This window comes from Mustelus asterias, chromosome 14 (assembly GCF_964213995.1).
Source record: "Mustelus asterias chromosome 14, sMusAst1.hap1.1, whole genome shotgun sequence".
NCBI classification, from domain to species: domain Eukaryota; kingdom Metazoa; phylum Chordata; class Chondrichthyes; order Carcharhiniformes; family Triakidae; genus Mustelus; species Mustelus asterias.
This window is the reverse complement of record NC_135814.1, coordinates 85196668-85220123: the sequence shown is the minus strand read 5'-3', so window position 1 is coordinate 85220123 and position 23456 is coordinate 85196668. Positions and strand designations below refer to the sequence as shown.

The 23456-nt window shown below is 42.5% G+C and overlaps 1 protein-coding gene across 2 annotated transcripts in view; it reads right to left on the bottom strand.

Moving 5' to 3' along the window:
• LOC144503830 (diacylglycerol kinase beta-like) overlaps nucleotides 1-23456 on the bottom strand; it is a 559892-nt gene that overhangs the window by 224586 nt on the left and 311850 nt on the right. For both annotated transcript variants that reach the window (XM_078228759.1, XM_078228758.1), the window contains 3 exons: nucleotides 15537-15622; nucleotides 15052-15141; nucleotides 10066-10226 (listed from right to left, as the gene is read on the bottom strand). In XM_078228759.1, coding sequence (XP_078084885.1) covers nucleotides 10066-10226; nucleotides 15052-15141; nucleotides 15537-15622 — 337 coding nt within the window. The remainder of the gene's footprint in view (nucleotides 1-10065; nucleotides 10227-15051; nucleotides 15142-15536; nucleotides 15623-23456) is intronic.

Genomic DNA, 23456 nt, shown 5'->3' with positions numbered 1-23456 from the left:
GGTAGGCGCACAAAAGTTAAGAGCTATGGTCATTTTAACAGCCATATGCAATGTGTTCCTTGGTCTGTGATTGCAATTTTCGCTGCTGTGGTATATTGAAAATTGTATTTTGCATTTCCCCAATTAAGGTTACGATTCACATTTATCAGCAGAGGGATTCTAGAAGGAGAATAAAGGAATCTATATTTTCACAGCTCGCAAGTTCAGATTCTGAATGAAAGGATCTTACTGAATCTTATGGTTTCTTCCCGAGAACTTCACAATGGTGACAAAGAGGTTTGAAAATATGCAACATTGCTTTCAAGTGTGCAATTTTTGGAAGGTGTTTGTCTAGTTTCTAGAGATAGCGTTTTAAATTAGGGTTTTAGGGAATACATTGCAGCAGTAGCCTGTTGTTAAACACACAAGAGGCACTCCAGCTCGGTATTAGCAACAGGAAGTGTAAACACATATTGATTACGCTAAAATAACCTTCCAAAAATTAATCTCGGATCGCTAGAGAGAGGTGTTCTTTGAAAGAAGCATGATCCTGGATCCTTAATCACGCACTATTGCTGTACTGCAGATCAAGATGGTGTCTATGTCCAATCTAGAACATAGACATAGAACATAGAACATTACAGCACAGAACAGGCCCTTCGGCCCACGATGTTGTGCCGACCTTCATCTGAAACCAAGATCAAGCTATCCCACTCCCTATCATCCTGGTGTGCTCCATGTGCCTATCCAATAACCGCTTAAATGTTCCTAAAGTGTCTGACTCCACTATCACTGCAGGCAGTCCATTCCACACCCCAACCACTCTCTGCGTGAAGAACCTACCTCTGATATCCTTCCTATATCTCCCACCATGAACCCTATAGTTATGCCCCCTTGTAATAGCTCCATCCACCCGAGGAAATAGTCTTTGAACGTTCACTCGATCTATCCCCTTCATCATTTTATAAACCTCTATTAAGTCTCCCCTCAATCTCCTCCGCTCCAGAGAGAACAGCCCCAGCTCCCTCAACCTTTCCTCATAAGACCGACACTCCAAACCAGGCAGCATCCTGGTAAATCTCCTCTGCACTCTTTCCAGCGCTTCCACATCCTTCTTATAGAATCTATCACTTTTTGATGGGGATTTGGAGTCATCCTCTATATTCCTGCATTGGCACAAGTCTCTGTGACATCTGAAGATGCAACAGCACGTTTTGCAATCACAGATGACAAGAGAAAAGTACTTACCTATTCTACTATCTTGGTGAAGAATTGGAGAGATGTATTTGAAACACTTATGCCTGGGCAAGATGCAAACAACTAGGGTTGGCAAAAAAAATGCCCGAACAACCTATTTCATGCCCGGAAAGAATACAATATACGAAATGTTTTCTGACATGAAGCAGGAAACGAATGAGGCAATTGACTAATATTGCATGCAGATGAGGCAACTAGCAAACAAAAAAAGGTTTCAATGTTGAACGGGAAATCAAAACTCAAATAATTGAAGGTTGTCTCTCTCTAGTCAGCTATGCCAAAAGGCACTTCACAAAGACTGAGAGCTGTCAGAGTTGCTGAAGTTAGCAAGGTTGCTATTGCCTTTGAGTTCAGAGAACAAAGAAAATTATAACACAGGAACAGGCCCTTCGGTCCTCCAAGCCTGCACTGGCCATGCTGCCCGACTGAACTAAAAAACCTTCCGGGAACCATATCCCTCCATTTCCACCCTGTTCACATATTTGTCAAGATGCCCCTTAAAAGCCACTATCGTATCTGCTTCCACTACCTACCCCGGCAGAGAGTTCCAGGCACCCACCACCCTCTGTGTAAAAAACAAAACTTGCCTCGTACTTCTCCTTAAACCTTGCCCCTCGCACCTTAAACCTGTGCCCCCTTAGTAATTGACTCTTCCACCCTGGGAAAAAGCTTCTGACTATCTACTCTGTCCATACCCCTCATAATCTTGTAGACTTCCATCAGGTTGCCCCTCAACCTCCGCCGCTCCGGTGAGGTACTGAAGTTAAAATTAAAGCAACTACCACACTATTGAGCTCAAATCCTGTAAACACAGTTCATCACTATGCCAGGAAACCACATGAGAGGCAAGAGCAGTTATCTCCCAAACAGAGTTGCAACTTGTCCAAAGGATGTTTCCACTGTGGTGGTCTTTACCTACACTGGACAGAATGTCCTGCTGCAGGCAAACAATGTAAAGCTTGTGGGAAACTCTGCCACTTGGCTCATATTTGTTGCTCATCAGCGAACTCCATGACGATGACCAATATTGCAACAAAAGGGCGAGAGAATATCGCCAATCTAGAGGCAGATGACCCCGAACACAAGTTTGTGTTCTTTCTTGTGTACAGCAACCAGTCACATGTGACAGTCACCATAAACTGTCTGGAGGTAGATGCTCTCATGGATACAGGAACATTTGTCCATGTTATGGGAGACAAGATGTTCAGTAAGCTTCAGGACTGCCCTATTTGCAAACAAGGAACATGAACATATTCCCTTGCAACAGTGACAAACCACTGAAAATTGAGACTTTTGAAAGGCCATTCTCATTCAGAGACTAGAATTAATGTATTCTATGTCATACCTGGAGAATCTAAGACTTAGCAGTTTTCATACAGCAACACACATGATTGTAGTACAAGTCTGATGTTTACTGACAACATTCTTAACTTGTAAACTGACAACTCCTCTGGGATTGGCAGACTGAAAGGTGTTAATACAAGCTGCATGTAGACACTACTGTGCCCCCAGTCATTCATCAGCGACAATAATTACCATTTCACTTCAGAAAACAGACAGGAGGAACTTCAGTGTTCACTTGACCTTGACAGTATTGAGAAAGTTGGGGATAAATCTAGCCCTTGGGTCTCACTCATAAAAGTTGTCATGAAACCCAGTGAGATTAGAATCTGTGTTGATGTGTGATCACCAAACCAAGTCATACAACAAGAAAGATATTTGACTCTGACACTTGATGCTATTATAGAGGAAATGAATAGTGTTAAGCACTAAGCTTGACTTCAATGCGAGCCACCATTAAATTGAACTTGAAGAAGAATGGAAGTATCCTCTAGTATTTTCCACTTGCATCAAACTTTTCCGAAACAAGAGGCTCAACTTTGGAGGCAATTCAGCAGCTGAGGTATTTCAGCATATGATTCAGTCTGTACTTCAGCAACTTGAAGCCATGCTGAACATCAGTGATATTGTCTCCCCTACAGTCACACTGAAACTGAGATCAAGACACACCTCCATGCATATCTACAACATCTTGCAACCTCACCTTAAACAAAGACAAGTGCCTGTTCAATGAAAGCAGAACTGGATTCTTTGGTCATGTGTTTAGCAGTGAAGGAATATCACCTGATCCACAGAAAGTTGAAGCCAATACAAACATCGCTGATCCTACAAAGGTGAAGGAAGTTCAGAGTCTGCCATAACTCATCACATACTGTAGTCATTTCATTCCTGACTTTGCTATGTCACCTGCGCCCCTAGGATCTGACAAATGAGACCACCAAGTGGGAATGGACTAAATCACATGAACAGATCAAACAATGGCTGTCTGTAAATTGCACAAATGCCTATTTTGACCCTGAGACAACCACCCAGCTAGCTGTGGATGTAAATCCAGTGGCTTAGGCACAGTTTTCATGCAGAAAGACAAGGCAGACAACCCATCAATCTTTGCGATGGCAAGTAGATTAGTAATGCTATTTGCAAAAAGAGAAGCACTCTCAATCACATAGGGTCACAGAATCATAGAAACCCTACAGTGCAGAAAGAGGCCATTTGGCCCATCGAGTCTGCACCGACCACAATCTCACCCAGGCCCTACCCTGTAAGGGTAAGGGTATCTTACACTTCCATCTCTATTTGTATGGAAGTGAGTTTGAGTAATAACAGTTCATAGACCACTAATAAACTTGTTCAACAATCCAAACTACCCAACTCAAATAGAGTGTGGGATACTCAAACTATAAGAGTACAAGTTCCATGTTGAGTATCAGCCAGGCAAGCTCAACCCAGCTATCTTTAATAACATCTGTTGCCGATAGTCAGTCCTAATAGTTATTAAGAAAAGGTTATCAACATCTTAACCTTAAGCCTAAACTAAACTAAAGTTACTAAAATTAGTTGACATCAAAGCAAGAAAAAATAAGATGAGATGTTGAAACAATGTATGATGGATATGGAATCACAAAACTGGAAAGATTTGATCAAGAGAGCATCTACAAACAAGTCACTCGCGTACTACAATGTTTTAACAATGTTTATTGCTGCAACCACATCTGAACTTGTATTACATGGCAACTGAATTGTCATTCCGGATTCATTGAGAGAATGTGTTGTAAACATGAAGGTCACCATGGAATTGTCAAAACCAAACAACTCCTTTGGAAAAGGAGTTCCCAGAAATTGACCACATGGTAGACATGATACATACAGCTACACCTGAGAGCAAGTCATGGAAGCAAGAGCTGTATCATTTATTTGCAATTATAGAGTGACTGTTCAATTGACTACAGGAAAGTCTACAGCTACGCTCACTGTTGAACACCTCCGCACATGCGTCTTCCTGAGCTATCCCACAGAATTAATGATCATCGGGTACGTTAATGTGATTGAGAACAGAAGGATAGAATGAGAGTCAATACAGAGCAAAATATGCAATTCAGAACTATACTGCTTAAAGCCAGGAGATAAAGTACTTGTGAAATGTGATGATCATGTTGGAAAGCAAACAACACCTCATGACATCCAGCTATTTGTTGTGCCCAACACGAAAGATCAAGCATGAGTTCGCAAATCATCACGTGAAATGTCTTTGCTCAAAGCACTGAAAACACCATTTACAAGCATTACATCCAATTCTGACATTGACATCTCAGATTAAGAGTTGTCAGATGATATTCAACTCATGACAGAAGACATCCAACATACTTGAGCAATTTGGTTACAAAGCAAACTATTTTCAGTTGACAAACAAATCTTTTAAATCATTGTACATCGTACAATGTGTTGATTATGAGGAGAGACTGAGCAGATTGGGTTTGTATTCGTTGGAATTTAGAAGGCTGAGGGGGGATCTTATAGAGACCTATAAGATAATGAAGGGGCTGGATAGGGTAGAGATGGAGAGATTCTTTCCACTTAGAAAGGAAACTAGAACTAGAGGGCACAGCCTCAAAATAAAGGGGAGTCAGTTTAGGACAGAGTTGAGGAGGAACTTCTTCTCTCAGAGGGTGGTGAATCTCTGGAATTCTCTGCCCACTGAAGTGGTGGAGGCTACCTCGTTGAATATATTTAAATCATGGATAGATGGATTCCTGATCGGTAAGGGAATTAGGGGTTATAGGGATCAGGCGGGTAAGTGGAACTGATCCACTTCAGATCAGCCATGATCTTGTTGAGTGGCGGGGCAGGCTCGAGGGGCTGGATGGCCTACTCCTGCTCCTATTTCTTATGTTCTTATGTTGTTATAACCAAATGTGTTGTTGAATCAACAGGAAAGAATATGTAATTGCGTTTCTGGTGAAGTTGATTGTTTGCATCATGTTTAAGTTTATTCTTTACACTTTTGGAAACAAACCATTGACACACTATGCCTCTGATTTAATAAGGAGAGGGTGTAGTGTATTGAAAAGTGCTTTGTGCACAGCATCCACTTAAGCCTACCGTGCACATGCAGCAGCAGAGGGGTCTAGACGGAGAATAAAGAAATCCATATTTTAATAGCACATGCAGTTGTGATTCTGAGTGCATCTTACTTAATATTACTGTTTCTTCCTAGCAGCTTCACAGCTGCAGCAATTGGTAGATTTCAATCATGAACGCTTTTGCGACACATAGACATCACAAAGTTCTTGCTGAAAGTTGAGGTAAGAGAATTGTTTCCTAAAGACCTTGGGCCTCCTTTTCCCCCTCCTCCTCTGTCTTCTCGCAGCTTATGTGTGATTTTGTGTAAACTCTCTTCATTCTCCCAGTAATGCTCAATTCCCAGATCATCCATGTCTAATAAAAACATGTGCTGAAATAAGTTGTTTATGGCACCAGCCAGATCAATCTTTCTGTACTCCTAAAAGTTTAGATGTAAGAACATTCCAAAGAAAGATACCATTGCAACATCCACCAAACAAATTAATCCAGCAATTAATTTACAAGTACAGTTCATAGTCCCTTTAAGCTGCACTGGTTGATCTGGAGGGAGGCATGGGGGTTTTCTTCATTCCATTAAATGTTGTGTTTAGTTGTGTGAGGTTAAGGCAGGATGTTGTCTGGAATATGATGGCACACTCATTGATTAATCTGCATTCTCTGCAAGTCCCCAGCCGTGTTGTCAGGTACATGCATATGCAAACCCTCTTAGCAAGATGACATTTGGCATATCTCTGGTCAGAAGTGTGATCATGCATCTCATACCACATTTTCGAGCATTAGGTTGATGTATAACACTTAAAACATGGGTGTTACGTACCCCGATTTAGCCCTGAGATAGCTATTAAGAAATGTCAGCTGTTTTCCCAGAGATAATGTGTTGGATTGTGTGGTCCCAAATTGGGACTGCATAGCTTCAGGAGGGAGAAACAAAATGGTACCCAGAACAAGGTAACCCACCCTCTTTTCCATCTCCAGCTATTTTCAGGTTTAGGGGACCAGTTAGGTCAGTTGGCTGCATGGCTGGTGCGTAATTTGGAGTGACGCCAGCAGCACAGGTTCAATTTCCATACCGGCGAAGTTTATTCAGCCTTCTCAACCTTGCCTCTTACCTGAGGTGCAGTGACCTTCAGATTAGATCACCACCAGTCAGCTCTCTTTCAAAAAAGTGGGAGAGCAGCCTATGGTCCTCTGGGACTTTGGCGACTACCATTTCATTTTCAGTTTTCCAGGTTGTGGTTGCCAGGCTGTTACTTCAGACAACTGTCAAGTTTTCAAGTGAAAAAACAGCAATGTAAAGTGGAAAAGTCTTTGGATGCATTGGAATAGATAATCCACTGAATAAAGTGTTATTTCACACTGTACAATATGGAAAGTACAGTTCAGTGTGAGATCAGGAGCCAATTGTGTAAACGTTTCACAAGACTTTCACTCATTCTTTGTAGAACAACCCAGCCATCTGTTTGGTTGTTTGAAAGCTTTGACAGTTTACTGAGCTTTCACATAATCTTTATAGAACAGCATAGCCCAATCCGTTTGATTGCTTCAAGGCTTTCCCCGATGTCTGAGCTTTTGGCTGTCTTTAAAGACACAAATGGATCACGCACTAAAGTATTAGGTTTGTTTATACAGCTGTTCTGGGGAATATTACTGCCTTCCAAACCTCTGATTCAACACTGCAGGGTTTATTTACATAGCTGTTTGGGAAATGTGAGCGTGTTTACTATGATAGGTTTATGAGCATGTGTTGTGAGAGGATAATGGTTTTCAAGCACGTGGTCAAGTGATATTTGTTTATACGGACAGATTTATGAGCTTTCCAAAGACCTTGTGCTTCAGCATAGATCTACCTCCATCTCAAACACCCAGTCAGAATCCAGGCTGTCCCCTCCTCCACCAGATGAAAACCCTGCTGGCTGACACTGATGGAGATGAGATTGTGACTTCAAGAAAATTCCTGACTTCCAATTCCCACTTCCATAATGAAAATCTGGCCCAATGATATTTTTTTAGATTGCTTGAATGTGATTTGACACAGTACTTCAATCTAATCAATTGGACGAATCCAAAGCTTTCTGCCTAAAAGAAAGGACATGTGTGTGAACTTGCCATGGCCCACAATTTAACTGCCTATTAACATCAACTGTTGTGGGACATGTATAAATAATGTCCACTTGGCAAGTTACTGGATGATTAGAACAAAGAACAAAGAACAAAGCACAGGAAACAGGCCCTTCGGCCCTCCAAGCCTGTGCCACTCCTTGGTCCAACTAGACCAATCGTTTGTATCCCTCCATTCCCAGGCTGCTCATGTGACTATCCAGGTAAGTCTTAAACGATGTCAGCGTGCCATGATTGTTACTATTCATGGAATTATTCTCAACCTTAATCACTGTCATTAGGAAAGAGATAAAGAAAGGGAAATTAGAAAAATTAAAAGGAAAATTTTGTTTCATGGGTAAGGAACAGACAAAGATATTGACATAAGTCCTTGGAATATGATTTCCTGAAAATGTTGAATCCCTATTCATATTTGTTTTATTAGTTATATATTAAAGGCATTACAGAATAGAGCTACCAAACTATGACTCCATATACCGAACAAACTCAAAGTGTGGGACAAAATACATGCCTGAACTAAATAAAAGGCAGCAATTTACTATTAACATTTTAAATACAAAGCATTGATATTTCCCAAAGTTACAGCTCTGCCAATTGTGAAAATCTGTTCAATGAAAGCAGAACTTAACCTTTTTGTATTGAAACTCATGCTCAGGTGAAACAGTGCATGACACTAACATAAAACTCATGAAAGAAAATCCATTTTATCCTGCAACATTTTAGTTACTTTATGTTAGATCTCAATCCTATTCACTTCTAATAAATCTAAAACAAGATGAGAATCATACATATATGGATTGACTATGATTTCTAGAACCACTAATGTTATTTCCCTCACTGCAGGATATATTCAATTTGGCGTTGGAGCCACCCAGCTTGGGTTTACTTCAGGTATATTTCTCAGTTGACTAAGCCTTTGTTGATAATAAAAACCACTTACGACCTGGCATGTGTACTATAAATATGCCAAACTATAGTATGCATTGAGTAACATCAAGTGTAAATACATTTTTGGGAAGAAGGTCCACCACAGTGACCGAATGCCCTATAAACTTTCCATTGACATAAATACAACATGCAGATCTAAAACACATTTTCTATGAAGGTTACTCATGAGAAACCTTAGTCTTAGATTTTTTAATTAAACTATCCATTTCCATGCACTGGAAATTACCCTTAATAGAATTATACAATTAGGCAAACGGATTTTTCTGACAGAATGGTATATCTATACCAATTAACAGTTGCTCATATTTCCACAGCAAATTATTTTTTCATGTGTTAGGTTAGGCAAAAGGTGAAAGGGTGAAAAAAACTCGCACTTTTTGGCTTTGGGTTTTAGAGATTTCCTCAAATCAATCTATTTCAATGCTATAATTGTGTGCAAAGGTTCCAGCTTCACAAATGCATCCCATTGAATGTTTATATTCTTTGTTCTGTGGTAGTGTCAATATAGACAGTGAACAATGAAAATGAAATCTACCTCTCTGACACTCAACCGTTGGAGGTGACTTAGGCTCACTTGTGTATTAGTGTAAGGAAATGACCCTGAACGGGATAAGATTTCCTGAAATCCTTGGAGGAAAATGTTCTGAAAGATAGTTTCCTTCAATAAAGTGATATATCAAATGAAATGCCATTGCTTTGGCACACTGACTTGGGCTCAAAAGTGCTGAAGTTACATGATACTGCCTGGGCAGAAATACCCAGACACCACTTCTCTTAATGGGTTTTTTTCCTGAACATTAGAGAACAAAAACACTTCAATATCTTTGTCAAAGTATAATGAGAATATATTATGGTCTCTGCACAGTGAATGAGGCAATGGTAACTCATACTGTCTTAAACCTCTAATTAAATCTAAACATAATTCTAGTTGCTGTCTTTGCTTTGGTTGTAGTTTCTATCTTTTTGGGTCATCAGCTAACTGAAAGTGACTGGTCACATCTGACTGATGAGAGAAGTGAAGCTAAGGTGGCACATGAATGACTTGCTTATCTTTGTCAAACATGTTGGCTGAAATGTGTATGATTTGCACTAAAATCAAATATCTTGCACACTGACAAAAGGCCATGAAAAACGTTGGGTGGGATTTTCCAGCCTCACCCGCCATCAAAATCTGCCGAAAGTCAATGGATCTTTGGCTGGGCTGTCGAACTCCCACAGCAGGTCCTACCATGATGGGGCTGGAAAATCCTGGTCATTATGTGGTGAAGTCAGATGAGAATTAGCAAATCTAATAGATACTTGTAGAAAATAAAAGGACAAGAACATCCTTTGGATACTTACCACACCTATAGAGAAATAGTTGTTAACAATACTGTATGGCACTGGATCCCCTTTTTCATCTTTGTTGTTTGGTATCACCTCTATACTCCATCTGTCCAGCATCACCTCGATACTGTTCTCAATGTCTTTGAGAACTTTCATTAAGTTTCCGCCTTCATATCCTTTTATAAGCATAAAGAAACACAAGTTTAAAACTTATCTTTGACTCTACATAACTGAAGTAACAATGATATTTCAGATTGCTGAAGCAGAACTTTGGACTGGTTATGAATTTGAACAAAGTTTATTTATAGTGCCTTTCACAACCACAGGATGTCCCGAAGTCCTTTAATAGCCAGTGATGTACTTTATGAAGTGTAGTCATTTTTGCAATGTTTGGGAGTACAGCAGCCTTTTTTCACACATGCAAAAGCAATGCCCTTCTGTGACCAGGTAATCTGTTTTTAGTCATCTTGGCTGAGTAATAAATGTTGTCATGATGTGGAGATGCCAGCGTTGGACTGGGGTGAACACAGTAAGAGTTTTAACAACACCAGGTTAAAGTCCAACAGGTTTATTTGGTAGCAAATACCATTAGCTTTCGGAGCGCTGCTCCTTCGTCAGATGGAGTGGAAATGTGCTCTCAAACAGGGCACAGAGATCTGTCGATCCATCTGACGAAGGAGCAGTGCTCCGAAAGCGAATGGTGTTTGCTACCAAATAAACCTGTTGGACTTTAACCTGGTGTTGTTAAAACTCTTAATAAATGTTGAACAGGGCACCAGGAGAACTGCCTTGCTGGTCATAAGAAGTGGAATGGAATTCAGTTGAGGGACAGATAGAATCTCAGTTTAACACCAAATTTGAAAGATGGCACCTCCAGCAATCCCTCAGTGCTGTAGTGAAGATTAAGAAAGAATTTGTATGCATTGTCACCTGATCACATCCTCATGACATCCAAGAACCATTTCACATTGAAATCACCTTTGAAGTGTACTTGCTGTTGTTTTGAAGGTGAACTTAGGGGCGGCACGGTGGTTAGCACTGCTGCCTCACAGCACCAGGGACCCGGTTCAATTCCAGCCTCGGGTCACTGTGTGTGGAGTTTGCACATTCTCCCCGTCTCTGCATGGGTTTCCTCCGGGTGCTCCGGTTTCCTCCCACAGTCCAAAGATGTGCAGGTTAGGTTGATTGGCCATGCTAAATTGACCCAAGTGTCGGGGGGATTAGCAGGATAAATATGTGGGTTACAGGAATAGGGCCTGGGTGGGCTTGTAGTCAGTGCAGACTCGATGGGCTGAATGGCCTCCCTCTGCACTGTAGGGATTCTATGATTCTATGAACTTAGCAGCCAATTAAAAAAAAAACCATGAATAGTGTCCCATAAATAGCAGTTGAGATATATGATTAGCTATTTTTTCTAAAGGCTGTTTGCAGGAAAAATGTTGGAAGAATTAAAAGCTCTTTTTCAAATAGTACCATAGGATTTTGATGAATAACCAAATAGGAGTTTAGTTCAATGGGCCACACCTTTGCCTTATTCTTTAGTTGGTATTCTTTGACTTTAAATTCAATACAATGAAAATCTGGAGAATTAATGAATGGGTGATCCTTTCAATGAGATTAACACTCAAGAGGTGAAGCTAAAAATCTATCATGAAAGTCAGCAACCCCGTCAATGTAGTACACTCTCAGTGACATGCACATACCAGCTCTGAGACAAAATGACAATATCTCATTACAGTTAGGACTGAAAATGATCCCATTTACATTACAAGCTTGACTCTGGAACATGCCTTCAGCACACTAGCTGAAATTCTCCGGCCGTTCACGCCAGCGGGATTCTCTGGTCCTGCCAGCAACGCACCCCCGCCCATGGGTTTCCTGGCAGAGTGGGGTGACATCAATGGGAATTCCCATTGACAGCGGCGGGACCAGAGAACCTCGCCGCTAACAAATAGCATGTCGCCTTCCTCCGCTGGGAAGCACGTGGCTGGAAGGTCGGGAAATCTCACCCACTGATATAAACATGATATAATGGCTGAGGGCTTCCAGTCTCCGGATGGGCAGAGACTGGCCATATCTGGAGGAAGTGCTACGGGACCCCTTGGGATGAGAGAGTCGGTGTGGGGGCACAGCGAGAGAGTCAGGGGGTGGGGAGGACGAGAGAGTCATTGGAGGGGATGAGAGAGTTGGTTGGGGGGGAGCGGCAAGAGAAATGTAGGGGGCGAGAGAGTTGAGGGTGTGGGGGAGGGAGCAACAGAGTTAGGTAGTCATGCGCGCATTGGGTGGTCGGGAACGGGTGGGAGGGGCAGTTGGATGAGTCAGGTGGTCAGGGATGTAATCGAGTAGTTGGGAAGGGGTGGGGCGGTTATAACTGGGTAGATGTGAGGGTGGCAGTCAGGTGAGACTGGGGTAGTTGGGTATTCAAATGGAGTAGTCGGATGGGAGTCCAGGGGTCACCCAAGAGTTAGAAATGATTTTACTCGGTAAATAAGTTTTCCTTGGTATCTATTCTGCTTAGCCAGTTGGAACCAGTGGAAGTCTGATTTTAAAATCAGAGTTTCAGAGGGTTCCAGATGAACAGTAATCAGCTAACAGAAGCTGAAACTTTCCAGGCAATTCCCATGCAGTTGTACCCTGGAGGTAGACATCTCCCAGGCTACCTCCAGGGTCGACTGGAGGATCTGGGCCAACATGTCTAACTCCTTGGTATTTATACAACTAACACCCCCCATCTCTTCCTACCCGATCCTCTTACCCCCAGCCTCCGACCAACCCCAACACCTTCTCCTGAACCTATGCTGACCCACCAAATCTTTGCCTTCCTCCAACCTGCAAACTCCTGACTCCTCTCTGACCTTCTGACTTCCTGACTCTCCCCGACTTCCCCTTGATGCTGAGACTCTCCCTCAACCTGATCACCCTGCCACCCTACCCATGCTCACTAATAGGCTGAAAATCTTTTAAATGTCCCAAATCTTTTCAGTCCGTCATTGAATGACGACCTACCATAGTATGGCATCTGGTGGTGTAGAAAGCGGGTGTGAGGGATAGATGAACTCCCCCCCCATATACCAACTTCCCTCCCCCACCCCTGACTACCCGACCCCCCAACTCTTCTCCCATTCTCTGTGATTCTGCATTATGAGGAATCTCTCCCAGAACAAGTATGTTCTGAAGACTCTCCATTCCGAAGTCCAGGACTGAAATGCAGAGCTCCATTTTAGTGTAAAGGAAAAGTTGCAGAATGGCAATCTGACAGCGTTTGCCACTTCTCAGAAGATTTGGCCCAATAACTCAGCCCAGTGAACTTGATTTTTACTGTTATAAAATGAGCATAACCCCAGCGTAACGAGATAACACTGATATAATTGCCTAAAGTCAGATCTGACAAACAAGTGAGTCTAGTTAGGTGGATTGGCCATGCTAAATTGCCCCATAGTGTCAGGGGGACTAGCTAGGGTAAATGCATGGGGGTTATGGGGATAGGGTGGGATTGTGGTTGGTGCAGACTCAATGGGCCAAATGGCCTCCTTCTGCAGTGTAGGATTCTATGATTCTAGTGGAACAGATATTATTTTGGGGTCAATACTACCCATCTTCCAACCCAACAGAAGCAGTCACAGGCACACCGAATGGAGATGGTTGGAGACCCGAACCACATTCAGAATTGGAACTGATATTAATTCCATTGGTGAGCAGCTTGTGCACTCCAACCAATTTGTTAATTTGATGAGATGGGTTTCTGGCAGCTCTGCTGCAGATCCCAGCTGATTCAGAAAGGTTAAAGGAGGGTGGGTGGAAACACTCCTGTGAGAGAACCGAAGGAGTGAGGCATGCACCCTTCAACTCTCAACAGTCATTCAAACATAGTCTGGGATTTACTGGCTGTGTCATGCCCGATGCAGAATGTGTTACAGTGGAGTGGGGTCAGAGAGTTGCGCGCACAAGTGGTTTAGAGCATTCTGCACTGGCACCAAACTTGTCGGTAACTTCCCACCCACCGCTCTTGGAGCATTTAAACATGCAGATTCCATTCGAGGCCACATCTTCCCTGCTCTCAGCTCGGATTTTCCAACCCTTGGGAGCAGCGAGAACCCTGCAAGCGTCATCACTAGTCTCCACAAACAGAGATCAGACATGATGGCCACGACAGTTTGGGGGGGGGAGACGGAAGGGCTCATAAGCCATTTAAATTGGCACTGCCAGGTGGGCACTGCCAGAGTGTCAGGGGCAGTGCCAAGAGGGAGGTGAAGCTTGAGGGGAGTGGGGCATAAAGTGGGGGGTGGTTCCATGAATGGGTGGTTCCTGAAGTTGGTTATGAAGGGGGACCCATTGAGAGGCCCCAGTGCAGGTGACCTTTGCTGGATAATCATCCCTTTAATGAGAGAAGTGGGGAGTCCCCGATGTCCGTGAGGGTTGGAAATTCCTCGGAGCTGGAAGAATCCAGTGTCGAATGGGCTATGCCTATTTAAATACTACTTTAAATATGCTAATCAACCTCGCGATTTTTCTGTGCGCAATCCAGTTCACACCATTAGAAAGGGACTGGGATGATTGCAAACCGTTTGGCGCCACGCGTGGAACCGATTGTTATGATGGCACGCTATTTTCTGGGATCAGCGCGATCTGCAGCAGGGGCAGCGAGGTCGGAAAATCACCCCCTTATTCATTTTTGGGAAAATTCTGACCATAGAGTCTCAGGCTAATCCACAGCTCCAGCCAATCTTCAAGTTAAGGTGTGTTTTATTTTGCAAGTTTCCTACAGCTGCGCAACAAAATTTTTAAAAATCGTTCTCATGAATCACTCTTTAAAACAGTAGATTTTTAGAAAATATGGAAAAAACCAAAGCACCTTTTCCTTAGCAGCAATGCACAATCTTTAATCATATTATTTGCTATAGCCAGAGAGAAACGATGTAGGAATAAAACATTTCTGCTTTTATTTATACAGTCAAAGCCAAGGGTCGCCCTCAATAATGAGACACTACGTTTCATTCTTACCTCCTCCCCATCTCAGACATCTAGCCAGATCATTTCCAGTACCCAATGGCAACACAGCTACTGGTGGGTGTTTTACAAGGTTGATTTTATCTGCAATAATGACAACAGATATGTAAGGCTCAGGTAAATTGAAAGCTGGGGAAACAGACACAAAGAAACTGCTGTTCATCACAAGGATAAGATCATAAACCAGTCATCAGCAATTATCACACGAGTGTGGGCCTTGAATATAGATTTAGGCATCTATAATAAAAAGGTTTATCAGCTCCTTTTATTCAAACTATTACATATTTTGGGCTGTACAGTCTTTACAATCCATTGGCTATCAAATTATAGGCTGATCGATAATTAAAATTTAATATGCAGCATTATGGTTAAGAAGCAAAAGTACTTTTTTACCCAAGTTAGAGAAGTTTGGGTTAAATATAATTTAGAAGATAAAATATAATTGCATTTTACTATAATGTTTTGAATATTGCAAATACCAATACAATCCAGTATCCATCCTACAGTTCCATCTCCTCCACAGGCTAGGATTCGGAAATCAGGTATGTCACGAAAAGTATTTAACCTGAAACAAAAATGCAAATTACAACATACTTTTAAACCTACAGAGCACTGAATGCTGCCAATAATCCACAACATGAAAAATTATTTTGAAAGCATGATACAATTATCTATAAATCTCTAACTATTTTTCAAAAATGCCAAGAGCAGGCCAGGTCCAACAATTGGCAGAGTGATAGTCTAGATTAGTTGTTTGGTTGAATCTCAGTCAATCCAACATTTGGTCAACACTACAATCAACATAATTTGTAGACTATTTTAGTCATCTCTCTCTGTGAAGTCCCTCAAGGAGGTTTCCTATGTTAAAAGATCTATACAAATGCAAATTGGTGGCGACAAAAGGGAAATGACTCCAGGGCTACATCAAAGTGGGCAGCACGGTGGCACAAGGACCCGGGTTCGATTCCCAGCTTGGGTCACTGTCCGTGCAGGAGTCTGCATGTTCTCCCATGTCTGTGTGGGTTTCCTCTGGTTTCCTCCAACAGTACAAAAGATGTGCTGGTTAGGTGCTTTGTCCATGCTAAATTCTCCCTAAATGTACCTAAACAGGCGCCAGACTTTCCCAGTAACTTCATTGCAGTGTTAATGTAAGCCTACTTGTGACACTAATAAATAATGAACTTAAAGTTCAGATTTTATGGAGCGTCGAAGTTTTCTGTAGAAATCAGTCTGATAAAATGTGAGCATTGATTTTTTGGAAAGAAATGGCAATTGAAAAGCAATTTATAACAAACTCTTTACTCTCTGCAGGGCCCAAGCAATGTCTTAAGAATTGTTGATGTTCAAAGGTTCTTTAACATATTCTGTGAAGGCCTACATATCTGTTTTCCCTTTTATCTCGGTCCTTGCAAGCTGAGTTATGAAAAACCAGAAGAGCTTCAAATAATTACAGCTGAATGATGCATTGTGCTTGAGGTTTGGTTAAAAGATGTTACGCAGACGATTAAAATATTCATAGTAGCCATGCAATCATAGTCATGTGCACAGCACTGCAATAGTTCTATAATCGATATGTAGGCTGGGATTCTCCCAAAAACTTTTAAAGTCCCCAACATGTGGGTAAAGGAGTAAATCCCGCTGTTTTTTTCAGCGTGCTTTCCAAAATGAATCTCTGCCAGTCCGTGAATCAGAGTGCCCCGGTGAGGTTCACTCTAAAAATCAGGGTGCAGGGCCTGCACATGTGCGATCTGTCAGCGCGGAGATCGGCGCATGTGCAGTGGTGGCCCCACATTGCTGGCTTCCCGATTGCTGGCCAACCCGATCACTGGCAAACCGAGCAGCCAGCCATCGCTGGTCTTCCAAAACCAGCCCCCCCCCCCCCCCCCCCCACCACCACTCCCCGATCGCTGGCCTCCCAGACCTCCCCGGGCTTCAGTCCTGGGCCCGCTAATCAAATGCAAAAGGGATTTCGGTATTGTAATCAGCTCAGCGCCTATTTCCAGTGCAGAGCTGGTGACGCTGGAAATCTTAGTTGCGGAGACTCCTAGAGGCCTGGATGCCCACCGGGAAGCCCATGAAACTGCCCCCACTGATGTCTCCCAGCCCACTGCGCTACTCGAGCAGAGCAGCGGGCTGGGAGACTCACCCCATAACATTTTCCTAATGACTCAACATGCAATCTCAACATGTTACATCTGCACCAAAGAACTTCAGCATTCTGCTGTCACTATAATATCTCCAACCTTAGTTGTCAAAATTGTGTTAAAATTTCAGCGCATTTGTGTCACACCATACATTGGAGTTTGAGATTAATCTCAGCAGTTTAGATATTCTTGGAACGTACATATGCCTGAAATAAATGTTACATGCTAAATCCACATGGCAGATTTTGAAAACCCACCTTTAAGGTAACATTTTAATAAATGATATATAATCTGTACACAATTAAATGTTTTGACGTACAAGTCAACAAAAGTGGCAAACCTAGTCAGCTGCAATGCTACATAGCCCGATCTCCCTTGGCACTGTTTGTGGGTAATTTGGCTATGGAAATGATTGTAATGTTTAGCTACTAATCTGGCCTATCTCTTCAAGGCCAGTGTTCAAGTATTTTGTCTGGGACATCAAAAGACACGCACTAAGATTCAAAAAGCAAATCACTAGTGCTTTTGGACATTTCGCTTGGGTAAAAGTTACCTGGCTCCTTGTGAAAAGTTTTGTTTTAGCTTTGTTTTAACATACATCTCTTATTACATCGCTCATTACCAAATATAATGAGGAACTGAGAAGGTTAATAAATAGAAGCAAGTTTTCCAAGGCACCGCCTGCAGTACATAGCTGCACAGAAAATAGATGGGTCTCAGGGAATTAGGTTCACGGCACTGAGCCCAAATCATAGTCAATTCCTAACTGGCACAGGAATGAACTCATGCTACTGTTCTCATGACCATTGAGAAATTTTTCATATGTGGTCCCTTACTGCAATTCCAAATGTGCAAATGATGGATTGTCACAGCATCTTGATTGTCCAGATGACTGCACATACTGGAAAATCTTAGATTTTGGTAGCGTTCTTAAAGGACCTGTTAGTTGTTAAACATTAGGGGCTTTTGTTCATTTCTGGAACAAGTTTACTGCATTTTACTCGGTCCAGTAGTTATTTTTGCTGGGATCTATGCCATTTTTGTGGATTTGCTCTTGCTGCCAATGCTTTACTTCTGCAGTTTGATTCTTGCTTGACATATAAATTGAAACAAACAAAACGAATACTCGTTACCAAATTCTGAATGCACAGGATGCTTCAGATTAGGATGTGTAGTCCACATGTGATTACCAAATCCAAATGCAGTTTCAGTGACACCCGAGACTTTCTGCTCATGCTTGGGGAGCACGGTGGCACAGCGGTTAGCACTGCTGCCTCACAGTGCCAGGTATCTGGATTCAATTCTGACCTTGGGTCACTGTTTGTGTGGAGTTTGCATGTTCTCCCTGTGTCTGTGTGGGTTTCCTCCGGGTGCTCCGGTTTCCTCCCAACTCCAAAGATGTGTGGTTTAGGTACATTGGCCATGTTAAATTGCCCCTAATTGTCAGGGAGCCAACAGGGTAAATATGTGGAGTTGCGAGAATAGGGCATGGGTGGAACTGTTGTTGGTGCAGGCTCGATGAGCCTGCTGCCCTCCTCCTGATCTGTAGGGATTCTATGATTCTATCTATAAATCCCTCCTCCTTTTGCACCTTGGCATGTTAGAGGAGATCTGCCTTAGTCACATTCTCTTTGCAAGACAAGCTGTCATTGTACCACATTTTGTGGGCTAACCTGCAGACATCTGGAACATGGACAGCTGTTACTGCTGAACTGAAAGTTACCATAACATGCAACTTACATGTTTCCAGAACCTTCTAAGCTACTCCAGGATCATGCACAACACAAGGAAATCTGTATCAAACAAGTGAGAGATATTGTACTTGCAAGACCTTCAACACTTTCATCAGCTGAACAAGATATAGAAGTCTCATAAGATGTTAGGCTTCTCGTGAATGTAAAGTGCCTCTAGTGGCAACCTAGAAGTCATCATTTCTCAACCTTGTGGCTGGTATGTAAGTAAAGGGTTTGCACTCTTGCCAGAGAAAGGATGTCAATGTCTGTTCTCCAAATATAAAGCCACGATGCCATTATTAAACTGTAGCTCAAGGTGCAGTTTTGGAGGTGGCAGAGTGTGGTGTTTGTCCCCTTTAAGGATCGAACTTCAGAGAGGTTCACATGATCCACGTAACCAATCAGGGCATGGAATCACTCTAACATACCTGCAGATTCGATCCTGGGAGCTGACTGGCAGCACAAGGCTGTGAAACTTTTGTGTTATAGTTGTATGTAAATAAATGTTACAGTTGTTATTTGCCTAACTGGTGAACTGGAGTTATTATATTGGCGATGAGGATAAAAGAAAAAAATGGCGGTCTCAAAATCGTGAGTATAAAACCCCACTGAAGTTGAGTCTAGGTTCAGAAACATAGAAGTACTTGCAGATATGCCCCTATTCAGACGGATCGATCCCTTTGATGCCTTGGTGGAGGATTGGACACAACATATTGAGCATTTGGGCTATTACTGTCAGGCTAACGGAATAAAGGAGGAATGGAAGAGAAAGGCAGTCCTCCAAGCATGTGGGGCCCAGGCCTACAATTTAATTTGCAGCTCACAGTCCCAAATGTGCTCGATCCCACATCAGCCACAGAGATAGTTGATTTGGTGAAGCCCTCAGTCACCCTATAGTGGTTTAAGTTTAATTCAATGGGAATTGCCACAGGGGAGACCACTGCAGAGGAGACCAAGCTGAGACAGATCTCAGGGCACTCCAACTTCGGAGCCACTCGGAACGATATGCTGAGAGAAAGGTTAGTTTGTGGGTTAAATAATGAGGCCATCCAAAGTAAGTTGTTAGCTGAGTGTTTGTCCCCTTGAAGGTTCAAACTGTGGAGAGGATCACATGGCCCAGATAACTAATCAGCGGCCAGGGTGAGGGATCACCCTAACAAGCCCAGGCTTGCCCAGTAGATTTGACCCTGGAAGTGGACTGGTAACACAAGGCTGCAAAACCACTATTATTTTGCATATAAATAAAAATTGCAGTTGTTACTTACCTAATTGGTGAATCAGAGTTATTACAGAGGTTAATGGTATTTGGGGAACCAGGCTATCTTCTGCATCCTGCATTAATGGTAGGGCATTGGGGAGAGTTATAGAACAAAGAGATCTAGGGGTACAGGTTCATAGCTCCTTGAAAGTGGAGAAACAGATGGACAGGGTGGTGAAGGCATTCGGTATGCTTGGTTTCATTGGTCAGAACATTGAATACAGGAGTTGGGACATCTTGTTGACGTTGTACAAGACATTGGTAAGGCCACACTTGGAATACTGTGTACAGTTCTGGTCACCCTATTATAGAAATTATTTTATTAAACTAGAAAGAGTGCACAAAAGATTTACTGGGATGCTACCGGGACTTGATGGTTCGATTTATAAGGAGAGGCTGGATAGACTGGGACTTTTTGCCCTGGAGCGTAGGAGGCTGAGGGGTGATGTTATAGAGGTCTATAAAATAAAGAGGGGCATAGATAAAGCAGATAGTCAACATCTTTTCCCAATGGTAGGGGAATCTGAAACGAGAGGGCATAGGTTTAAAGTGAGAGGGGAGAGATACAAAAGGGTCCAGAGGGGCAATTGTTTCACACAGAAGGTGGTGAGTGTCTGGAAGGAGCTGCCAGAGGTAATAGTGGAGGCGGGTACAATTTTGTCTTTTGAAAAGCATTTAGACAGCTATATGAGTAAGATGGGTATAGAGGGATATGGGCCAAAAGTGGGCAATTGGGACTAGCTTAGTGGTAAAAACTGGGCGGCATTGGACCAAAGGGCCTGTTTCCATGCTGTAAACCTCTATGACTCTATCCATGGCACTGAGAAATCTCTTAACAACAGAGGAGAGCTTTAGGTTAGAATCTGAATGTAGTACTTTTCCCGCAACAAATCACTCAAAATTAGCATGTCAATAGGAAATGGAGCGAGAGTAGACAGAGGAGTCCTCAGGTAAGGTTGTGCAGTCTGAGGAAGCATCATCACCATGGCTCATGACACCATTCACCCACTCAGATACACACAGCATGGTGGAGCCTCTGAGGGAGATAGCTAGGTTGTCACAGGTGAAGTGCACATTATAAGTGATCAGGAGCATCGTATTGTAGCCAGATTTCCTGATGATACAAGCAAGATCTGAGGCATGCACAAGCGTCTGCATAGTGATGTACATTGGTTAAGTGGGTGGGCAAAATTTTGCAGATGTAGTGTAATGTGGAAAATGTTACGTTGTCCACTTTTGAAGGAAGACTAGGAAAGCAGAATATTTAAATATGGAGTGACTGCAGAATGCTGCATAACAGAGGGTCTTGTGTGCTTGAATCACAAGAAGTTACCAAGCAGGTATAGCATGTAATTAGGAAGGCAAATAGAATGTTGGCCTTAATACAAGGGGAATGGAGTAGAAAAATGAACAAGTCTAACTACAACTGTACAGGACATTGGTAAGACCACACCTAGAGTATTGCATACCGTTTTGGTCTCCTTATTTAAGAAGGGATATATTTGCAATTGGGGCAGTTCAGAAAAGGTTTACTTGGTTGGGATGAAGGTGTTGTCTTATAAGGAAAGGTTGAACAGATTTGGTTTAATTTCGGAGTATGATCCTGAGGGGCCTTCAGAGGAAGGATGGTGTTAAGGACCAGACCAAAATCTCCAAGGTATTTTGCGCAGGTAGCCTAGATCCCAACTTCTGCATTTGATTTTGGCATTGGTGAGCATAAGGTGTTTCGCTCCAGGTATGATGCAATTGATCCACTAGCAGGTTTTTATTGAAAAAAACTTCATTTAGGAACACAGACCATAACAAAAAGTACTAGCATATCTTTTACCAAATAAAATACTTAAACATGACAAAGTATAATTCTTAACAACTAGCTATCTATATTATTCCAATTCAGCAGTATTCCCCCATAGACATAAATCCCTTCTGTAGAACCAGTTAGCACAGAAACCAAAGGTGCTTACGTGATGCTAGATTTCCAGCTGTTTGACTTCCGGACAAAGATCCACACAACAGTTTTCAGAGAAGAATATATCCTCAAAACAGCAAAATGTCAAAGAAGTAAATCTAGTCTCTGGCAGGTCCCAGTCTCCAAACTTTAGAGGCAGAAAGGGATACATATCCCTCTGCAGCTTCTAAAACAGCAACTCTGAAGTAAGATCCACTCTCATATAGCAGAATCTCGAGAAAGAAACTCATCACTTGCCAGTCTCCAACTTCAATGACTGGAAAAGAGAGGCACTTTTCCCAAAAAAAGCAGACTGAGCTTGAGTTCTCTGTGTAAGCCCAGCTGTATCCAGTCATATGACCTTACCTGTCAATTAACCTAATCAAGCCCCACTCTGCAAAATCCCAGGGAAATACCAAGCACAGCATTAGTTCGGATTAAGCAATTATGCTGCTGCAACATCAATATAGGAGGTGAGTTATATACAGAATGGCTCCGAATGCATAGAACTACTGCAACAGTTCCTGGAACAGGAACATGACTCAAATACATTTCTCAAAGGCACGGTATTGTCACAATGAACTATAGAACCATAGAAACCCTACAGTGCAGAAAGAGGCCATTCGGCCCATCGAGTCTGCACCGACAACAATCCCACCCAGGCCCTATCCCCGTATCCCTACATATTTACCTGCTAATCCCGCTAACCCTCATATTTACCCGCTAATCCCTCTAATCTACGCATCCCGAGACACTAAGGGGCAATTTAGCTTGGCCAATCAACCTAACCCACACATCTTTGGACTGTGGGAGGAAACCGGAGCACCCGGAGGAAACCCACGCAGACACAGGGAGAATGTGCAAACTCCGCACAGACAGTGACGCGAGCCGGGAATCGAACCCAGGTCCCTGGAGCTGTGAAGCAGCAGTGCTAACCACTATGCTACCGTGCTGCCTTCACAATGGTGTGAGGATGTTTACTTCCATGGGAAAATTTAGAACTAAGGGGCACAGTTTAAAAATAATGGAACTCCTATTTAAGACAGAAAGGATATCTTTTCCAAGAAGGTAGCCAATCTTTGGAATTTTCCGCCCAGAGACCAGTGGAATATATTCAGGACTGAGTTAGGTTGGATTTTTGATCTTCACAGGAGTCAAAGGTTATGGGTCAGTCAGCAAAGTGGAGTCAAGGCCACAATCAGATTAGCCATGATCTTACTGAATGGCACAGCATTACCGAGAGGCCAAATGGCTTATTCCTGCTCCTATTTCTTATGTTCTTAACAGTTTCATGTTGTTGAAAGTCTTCATAAATT